General features: G+C 29.5%; 1 protein-coding gene across 1 annotated transcript; it reads right to left on the minus strand.

Moving 5' to 3' along the window:
* Positions 1–287: 287 nt before the first annotated feature.
* On the minus strand, positions 288–4746 carry LOC114170271 (deSI-like protein At4g17486). Its single transcript, XM_028055756.1, has 4 exons — positions 4434–4746; positions 1671–1923; positions 924–1211; positions 288–837 (listed from the first exon to the last, which is right to left on the minus strand). Exons 2-4 carry the CDS (start codon positions 1879–1881, stop codon positions 569–571), a joined length of 768 nt encoding a protein of 255 aa, XP_027911557.1. The 5' UTR covers positions 1882–1923; positions 4434–4746; the 3' UTR covers positions 288–568.
* Positions 4747–10018: the final 5272 nt, after the last annotated feature.

A 10018-nucleotide genomic window follows, 5' to 3' on the forward strand; every position in this document is an offset into this window, starting at 1 on the left:
GTTCTTGTGTTATTTGTCTAAGACACATTATCTCAAAATTTAGAGCCAATTTGTTGTTCTTTTTGAAATTATTTTTCTAATAAAATAAGTTAAATTTTTATTTTTGTTTAAGTGCTTGCTCAACCTACATATTTCAAAATTAAGTAATTTTCAGTTTATTCCAATAAATAATTCCTATGTCCTTCTTAAGTTAATATTATTTTAAAAATTGCATATTCCAAAAGTACTTATTTAAAGTTTAAATAAAAACTTACCCTTAATATCTTGTCATTGGTGTTTATTAGACATAACAGAATTTTCTCCAGTGATGATAAATTGAGCTGACACAGCAATATATCTGACACAGATTAGATTCCGAATCAAACAAAGATTACAAGCAAAAACTAGACACATAAAGAAAGAAGAAGCAACAAGGAGGCATGAACTTGAACATTCAAAATGAATATGGACAGAAATTTTGCACTTGAGGAAGTGCACTTGCACAGATAACTGAAAGCAGTAACAATAATTTCTTTCCAGTGATTCAGTTACCAGAAAGACTACGGATACTCTACAGCACAGAGATGAGTTACTGAGAAGTGAACTTGTCTTCTAACTTTTGCTTTAGTCTTCCCTTTTTAGACTTCTTTAACTCCCATGGTGGCAGACACCCTTTATAGTGAGAGTGCATAAATAATGAAGACATTGAAACTTCCTTCTGAGGCATTGAGATTGATGACAAGCAACTGAAAGCAGTTCTCAGTCTTCTTTTCTCACTATCACACCCTTGAAAGTTTGGATCATGCTGAACAGTTGAAGTTTTAAGAGCATCAGGGAGTATGCAGTTGCAGAAGGAACCTGCAAGGAGGACAAAAACTCGGATCTAATGCATATGCTTTGCAGAACAAAAACTGATATCTGCAGTATAAAAATATGCCACATACCTATTCTTGCGAGACGATTGACCCATTTTGGTATAGAATTGCCAGTTAGTTTGTAACAAATATCCTCACAGAAATGGTTGCAATTCTTGACAATCAAATGATAAGTATCACCATTGTAATTTGCAGACTGACGTTCCATGAACTCTCTAATCTGGAAAGGATCTAAGCTAGTAGTTCCCATGAATATGGACTTCCTAAACTTAAAACCAGGACACTGCCGAGGTTCAACCTCAAAGACACCACTTGTTGGATAGTCATGTGCTCCAAATGCATATTCTACTCCATAAACTGTCAGCATAATAACTCCATTTTAGAAAACATTCAGGGAATCCATGATTATATTCTTTCTTTCTCCAAATACAGCTTAAGCCACAAATATTCACAGATTAAAGTGATATGTACATGCACAGATACTATTAAGAGTTCAAGATGAGTTGGAAGCTCACATTGGATAAAAATGAGTAAGATGACTAATATATAAATACAAGGACCCATAAACCTATCGTCTTAAAGTTTTGGGTTGAAAGTGGTGTCCTAGTTTCTTATACAGGCTTTTTCACAACTTATTGGTACTGAATTTCCCAGTGTCTTCCCTCATGAAAAAGCTAACACATACATAATCCTCTTCTCCAAAATATGAAGAAGTATCAATTTATTATCATCTAGCAAAACTCTAGGCACTTATTCTTTTCTAAAATAAAGAAACAATTTTGGATTCATTTGAAAAGGTTTTAACTGTCAGCTAACCTTCAACACCAGAGTGGAAAATACCAAGGCCAGCCCAATACATATAGCCATTTACTGTTGTCAAGTCATAGACATTGAGATAGACAGGTGTATTCCCAGGTATGTTGCCGGCTGATTTCACTTTAGAGAATATGCAGAAGGGGGTCACCGATTTGTCTCTAAGACGAAGACGCACAACAGAAGGCCAACCATTTTTAAAACCTGATTTCATTGTATGAGAGAACCCAGAAAGCAGTCAATGTCTATATCCTACCTGCATAAACATAAATACCAACAAAAATTCATTTTCACAAAGAACATGTTATTGAAAAAACATCAAAACTGAAAGCACATCATTATACTCTAGACAAAATGTTTTTACCATTGAACAAGGTATTCAACTGATGATTATGTGTTACAGTAAAAAAATGGATGACACTTGTTTTTTCTTGAACACATTAACTGAAAGAAAATGGATCTCTTCAACCATATAGCTTTGAAAAAATGCATTAGTAATCAATTGCCCTTTTTCCATGTTTAACATCTTTTAATCAAACTGACATCAGTAAACATTAGAGTACTACCTTCTACTTACTCAACATAAAAGAAGGTACAACATTTTCTTTATTTTAGTTCATTTATGGTGTTTGCATTAGACATGAAACAAGAAAATAATCATTTTCATCACATTATCTAGTTTAAGGTTTGTTCTCCTGTTCTGCATAAGTCACTTTTAAGCTATGCAGCAAGGAGGAGATGGCAGTTAAAGAGAGAAAATATAACATTCAAACATTGAGACATGCACCACAATGGCTAATACATAAACTAATCTTAGCTCACCAAGAAACTCATCCTATTTTTCTTAAATTTCTCTACTAAAAGTGTTTATGGAGAAGTATGCCCAAACAAACGTTTTATAAGTCATCTCCACACATGCCCAACCCACCTAAGAGGAGATTCTCTCATTTTCTCTATAACAGGTACTGCCCAACTTTTTCTCCAATGCATTGATTCTCAATCCTATCTTGTCTAATATGTTCACTCATCCAACACAATATTCTCTTCTGCCACATTGAGCTTATTCTCTTGTTGGCTCCCTTTATGAGAATGTTAATGCCTAAAAGGTATATTTCTGGCTTAAAGGAAAAATTGGAGATGTCTTCTAGCTTGTTAATACGAGGCTTTACTAGGTGGTGAATCTTCTTCCTACTTTCATTTAGAAAGTCGTCAAATTCACACGCTTTAAACAAATGATATTGATGAGTTAATAACACGAACAATAAAGTTTAGTTGGAATGGAAGAAAAGACGATCTGTGAGGTATAGATAAATGTAAAGGAACAAGTATGAGTGTGGTGAATCTGACCAACATTGAAGGACAAGACACTCAAAGTGATCAATTTCAACATACTGGTCAATAAACTAAAATGAAGTTGAGGAATACATAAACCACAACTCATTCTAACCAATTTAAAATAGAATAAATGGAAATCTACGGGTTAACAGTAACAAGTGTGTCTGAATCTGCAAGGCCTATTGTATAGATCTGGCTTGTCTTGTCTTGTGCGTTTTATGAACATTACATGGACATTTAATGTACTTCTACTAAGAACAGCATAAAATGCAGCAACATAACCAATTCGGAAGAGTTATCAGCAAGAGAGATCTTCCATACTGAAACACCATAACAACTTCCACTCATCTCTGAAAGCCTCCACAAGACTCTCTTTAAAAATCATAATAATAGTATTAGAAAAACACCAGTGCATTAAGTTTGAGAAATATTCTTAATGGGAAGACCATCATAATCCAGAGATTATGCATTGCCCACGATACAATAGGTTTAGCTACTAACGACTATGAACCCTGTTTAATCTTAACAACAAGCTTCACTACTTGTCCATCAGTAACAACAACAAACTCCACTTTACAAGGGAAGATTGCAGAGGGATAAGAAAATGAAAAACGGGGAGAGCGTGTTGCTAGAGATCGAATCCAAACACCTTAAGCAACTAAATTTACTCGAGGCAACATACCATGTTTTAAACTGAAGCTATAGGTTCTCCAGGCTTTTCCTTGCCTCAACTAAGACCATAACATTTGAACTTATCTAAGAGCTTTTGGAACAACAACAAAACTTATGTATGTAGCATCTAGAATCTTGACATTATAGAATACAAACAAGTCAATGGTTCAATTTGAGCGTTTTCATAGGATATAAAGTGATTTTGGAGCAAATACTACATGGAAAACAAAAAGTAATTTTGAAATCAGCTCCAATCAGACAACTAATAGTAATGTAACAAATACAGATAAACAACCTCGTTAAGCCATCCCAGATTCCACAAAAAGAAATGCCAATAACCATCTTTTCCTTTTAAATGAAGCCAAATGATGGATTCATAAATCATAACATGTTAAAGTTCCAACTTTCATGCAGAAAAAATAGGAGCAAAATGATGAGTAAAGTTTACATCTTTGAATAATAATAACATAACTGAAGATCTAACTGGCATATGAGGTCAACTTCAGTTACATGAAAGTGGTGGGAGAAAAATTTAGCAAAATTTAAGGGAGAAGAAAAACAGCAGGCCTCAGATCAGATTCCAAAACCAAGTAAAAAGAACAAAAAGAAAAAATAGACAAGGGTATGAGGTATGAAGTTGCTGATCTTCCACAAAAACAAAAGGGAAAAATAAAAGAATTCAGCTTTAAAGAAGGAAGGAGTGAGTGAAGAAAGTGGAGCAATGCAGGAAACATGGAAAGAAGAGAGGCAGAAACAAACCTTTTGTGCAGCAAAGGGTAGCTGAAAGAAGAGAGGGTGAAGTGAAAGAGTGGTTCAAGTTGAAAGTTTGAAAGAGCCATTGGTTGTCTGAGACAGAAAAAGAGAAAGGGGGAGAGAATGGAACAATGGTTGTGCCTGAAACTCACACATTGTCTTGGCTCTGACAGAAGTGAAGGGTGTGTATGTATTGTAGTAAAGTGAGAGTGCAGACACAAAAACTGGTTTGTCTGGTTTTGGTGCCTAATGAGGAAATGTAATCATTCATAAGTAAGCCATTTCTTTTGGAAAATGGTAGGAAGTTCATGGTGGGGTTGGCTTTGGGTTCATCAAACCCATTTTCCAATACAATTAGGAGTGGGTTGGATTATATATTGAATAATTGATACACACAAAATAAAATAAAATTGTTTTAAAATTTAAAAATTCTTGTTTCTTTTGTTATTTCATTTTGATAAGTTTCAACTATTTATATATTATATTTATATTTTTATGAAATGTACTTTTAAACAAATCAAATCAAATTTTAAATTTCAAAAATTGAGGCTAAGATGATAAGACGTAAAAACGCCTTCATCTGACATTCTAATTTCAGTGTGTACTGAGATGTTTTTAATTGTGTTTGTTGGTAGAGTTTTATGTTACACAAGAAGTGTTTTCCTTTTAAGAAGTAAAAAAAAAAAACTTATTTTCTTTTGTATATAAATATTAAGCTTGTAGTAAATTTATTATTAGAACAAGAAGTGGATAGATGTTTTAAATATGTCATGAAAATCTAGTATTTATAAAAAATAGTTTAGAAATTCATAAATGAATTCTTTATTATTTAATGTGCACATTATATTTTATTTTTTAAAATAATCAATTAAAATTAAAACATAATATATAATTACTCAATAAATATAAGTTAAATTAAAATGGAGATGAATAAGCAAAGTAAAAGATTAAAAAAAAAAGTAAGACACAGGGAATTTTGCAACCAAAAAGTGAGAATGTGAAAGAAATTGTGAGCAGACTTGACACTTTGATATTGACCGAATCATGGCATTGCTTTGAACAATGGAATGATAGATTGCAATCTTTCTCTCTCCTTATTCATTTCCTTTTTCAATAACTTCATTGGTAACACAAAAATGTTTTTAAAATAGTTATTTACAGCGGTTTTTAAATCTTATCAATATTGTATTTTTTGTTTGCATAGGTAAAAGGAAAATGAATAAGAAAACAAATTGAAATAAAAAATATGTTATTTAAAACAGTCCAAAGAAAAATTAGAAAATATTTCATTAAAAATAAAAGGTCAAAATGAAACACAAATCCTCTTAACTAACATAAGTATCTTTATAATAAGATATACATATGTTATAAAATTTAAAAAATATAATTCAGAAGGACTAGTGACTTATTAGTCCAAATATCTGGTACATTAAAATAATAATACTTTTTGTGTATAATACACATAATTGGTGCTTTTTGTCTGTATTTACAAGTTGTAATAAAAAGTATTTGAAGAAACAGCTGGAATATGATTAATTTATAAAATATATGCAATCGTCCTTTTAATAATATCTTATTCTTCTATCCTCCACATGTTGCAGGGAATCCTATGATGAGAAAACCCACTCTTTCATAAATGAAATTTTGAATCTTCAAATGCTAACAACCTCACCAATTTAAATACAATTGGGTTTTCAATAATTCACCATTCAGATGCATAGTATTTCTATTACTTTTTTCATGTGTTTGTGATATTTTATTGTAACCGACACAAATTAAAAAAATAGGATAGGGTTATTGATTTATGTTTTTTTAGTTTTAGTTAATATAATTTTTCATTATTATAATTTATCAGTACTCAGATAGACCAAATTTTATTTTTATCATGTCCAGAAACACGATGTGAACATGTTGTCCTGTTTACTTTACTACTGCAAAAGAGATATAGAGATTGTTGAGATATAACATTCTTTTATCATATTTTACTACGTAAACTAAGATAGATACTTTTTTTTTTATTTCATTATCATGTTTTTCCTTTTTAATTTTGTCAAATTTTTAAACATTTTTAATTTTATTTTTGTTCTTACCAAGTTAAGTTAAGATATGTTGAGTTATTTTTTTCATATGATTTGGTTATAGTTCTGATATATATATATATATATATATATATATATATATATATATATATATATATATATATATATATATATATATATATATATATATATATATATATATATATATATATATATATATATATATATATATATATATATATATATATATATATATATATATATATATATATATATATATATATATATATATATATATGACATTGGTCTTATACATACAAGACATTTGATACCACTTTCACCCCAAGACCTTAAGACAATCGTGTTATGAATTTTTATTAGTATATAGTGTTTAATTTTGTCTATTTTATTCAATATGAGACTTTTTGACTCACACTTAAATTATTTCCAAAAATCTCCCCTCAAGGGTAGGGATGGCGGAGCGGGGACGGGTTTGTTATCCAAAACTCATCTTTGTAAAAAAATTCATCTTCATCCCCATACTCAAACCTAATAGGTTTCAAACTTTTGTCTCATCACATCCTCATCGGGTAACGGGTATAATCTCGCACCGATGTCCGTACTCGTTTTCTTACTACTTCAATATTAATTTTAATTAATTCTCATAAAATAATAAAAAATTACGGTAAAATAAACATAATATTATCAAATATTCAATATTAGGAGGATGATTGTTTCTTTGATATCAAATGCTTCGAAATAAATCATAATTGTTTAATTTTATATTAGAATACAAAAAAAAAATCATGAGAACAAAAACATTTATTAAATTTGCAAAAATATTTTTTTTAAAATATAAAAGGAAAACAAATATTCAAATTAAAATATATTTTAAATGTTTGTTTACTTCAATTTTTTAAATTCTAATGAATCTTTTTTTATACACTAATAAAAGTTATTGTACTGCACCTAGGCGGTCCCATTGATAAAATCTGTCGATATGAATTCCCGCAGAATATCCATACAAATATCAAATATCAGATGAATCAATCAAGTAGGCGTAAGCGGCCCAAGCCGCCTACATCAGAAGATAAAACGAGAACTATTACAGACTTAAGGTACTACAAGCAAGTCCCTTAGAGCCAATAGTGATCGAACCAATGGGCCTGGCCCAAGCCCATGTCCACCTGCAACCCCAAACGATGGCCAAGTCCATGACGTGGTCAAACATAATTAATGATCTATAAATACGCATGGACCCCAACAATTAAAGGTACGCATTCATTGAGTCTAGATTCTCTACTGGTTTTTTGGTGTTGTCCTCTGCTGAGCATTAAAAATACATTGTGTTAGTATTTTAAATATCTTTTTAATATGTTTTAAAACGTCAAAATTAGTGGTAATCATGTGTATTATGAAGGCACAGTAGAGACACAGCAAAATAAAAACATAGCAGAGAATCCAAATTCGCATTCATTAATCCCTTAATCACGAGATTTGACTTTTTGAGAATCCTTTGCTGACTTGAGCGTCAGAGTCTTCTCCGCACGTAACCCCTCTTGGGTCCAGGCCAGTCCAAGCCGGGAGGAAGCCTATTAGAGAGATTGCTCAATTAGGTTTCTTTCAGACGAAGTTGATTAACGTCGTTAACAACGTGTCACGTGTCAATATGTGTTTTTTTAAATTTTTTTTAAATTTTTAAAAAATAATAATAAATGCCACGTGTCAGGTCCCTACATGTGACACGTGGCATTGTCAGTGCCACGTGTCAGTGTCACTATTACATGTCATTGTGTTGATTTCGATTTAGTCCCCATATATGTCTTTTTGTTTCAATTTAGTACCTACTTATGTATATCTGATTCAATTTTGTCCCAATTTTTTTAATAATTAAAATATTTTTGTAATCCATTTTTTATAAGATTAAAACTAAATAAGTGTAAATATTTTTACAAAATTAACTACTAATCTTTATATTGTTTCTCTCAATTTCAAACCAAATTTATTATTTATATAAATAATTTACTAATATTTTTTTATTAAAATTGACTTTTTAACATATTACTTTATAAATTTCTTTTTTATTAAGTACTTATGTTTTGTTAATTATTATTATTTTTCCAAAATAGAACAATATTGTCTCTTACTAATTTTAAACCAAAATTTCTATTTGTATGAATGTTATACTACTGTTTTTTTTATTAAAAATGACTTAATAAAATGACTTTTACCACTAAATTATAATATAAATATCAAATACTTAATTTTTGTAAAAAATTTATACTTAATTACTTTTAACTTTATAAAAATGAATTTTAATTATTAAAAAAATTAGGTCAAAATTGAATCAGATACACATAAGTAGGTACTAAATTGAAACAAAAAGACATATATGGGGACAAAAAGACATATATGGGCACTACAATGTCACATGGCACTAACAATGTCACGTGGCACACACAATGACCTGACACGTGGCATTTTTAATTTTTTTTCAAAAAATTAAAAAAAATTAAAAAATCAAATAAAATTAAAAAAAAAATTAAAAAAACCATAGACTAACATATGGCATGTCGTTAACAACGTTAGTCAACTCTATCTGAAATGGACCTAATTGAAGTACTTTTCAAAAGTTAGGATGCAATTGACACTTTTTTAAAATCGGATACCAAATTGACACACTTGTACCAAAGTGGGTACCATCGGAGTAATTAAATCATAAAAATATTAAAAAATAATAGAAATATTCAAATGTGAGACATAACAAAAATTAATTTACATACATCATTTTAACATAATTACATAAAGGTTATGATAAATTGAAAAATACATTGGAGATACGAATGAGTTTCATGACAAACCAAATAATCAGAAAAAATAAAAGATAGAAAATATATATAGGTTAAATTACTCTTTTGGTCATTCTATTTGTCAAGTAATATTAGTTTGGTCCTCAAGTTTTATTTGTCTCAATTTGGTTCTCATTTTCTTAAAAATTATTCAATTTAGTCATTATCGTTAGTTTGACCAGACGATGTTAAAGTCAACGTCACATGTCAAATTTTGGTTTTTTTGAACTTTTTGAATTTTTTTTCTTTTTTTCTTACACGTGTCACTTCACAATTGTGTCAAATGTAAAAATGATTGAATTTGGTCCCTATATTTGTTTTTAATTTCAATTTAGTCCCATTTTTTGTAAAAATTAAACAATATTGTCCCTCCTTAAATTAACACCCAATTTACTTTTTTATAAATCTTATGGTGATATTCTTACTAAAATTAATGTTTTTATTAAATTAACTTTAAATTCTATACAAAACATTAAACTTTGGTTTTGTTTTAAACTTGAAATTTAATTCCTAAACTTATGTGTGACAAGTTATTTGATTTTTAATCTTCACTAAATTTGTATAATATGATACAATTGATGTCTTTATATATGATGACAAAATTATTAATTGTTGAAATTAAGTTTGGGGTTTAACTTTGTTTAATAATAAAACTAAAAAAAGCTTGTTTAAAAATATTTAATAAAAATGTCAATTTTAGTAA

The sequence above is a fragment of the Vigna unguiculata genome, chromosome 2 (genome assembly GCF_004118075.2).
Source record: "Vigna unguiculata cultivar IT97K-499-35 chromosome 2, ASM411807v1, whole genome shotgun sequence".
Lineage (NCBI taxonomy): Eukaryota > Viridiplantae > Streptophyta > Magnoliopsida > Fabales > Fabaceae > Vigna > Vigna unguiculata.

Coding starts and splice junctions, on each gene's coding strand:
- LOC114170271 (XM_028055756.1), bottom strand. CDS start 1,881: ATGAAATCAGGTTTTAAAAATGGTTGGCCTTCTGTTGTGCGTCTTCGT. Junction 1,212..1,670: donor TTTCCACTCTGGTGTTGAAG/GTTAGCTGACAG, acceptor TTATGCTGACAG/TTTATGGAGTAGAATATGCA. Junction 838..923: donor CAATCGTCTCGCAAGAATAG/GTATGTGGCATA, acceptor TCCTCCTTGCAG/GTTCCTTCTGCAACTGCATA.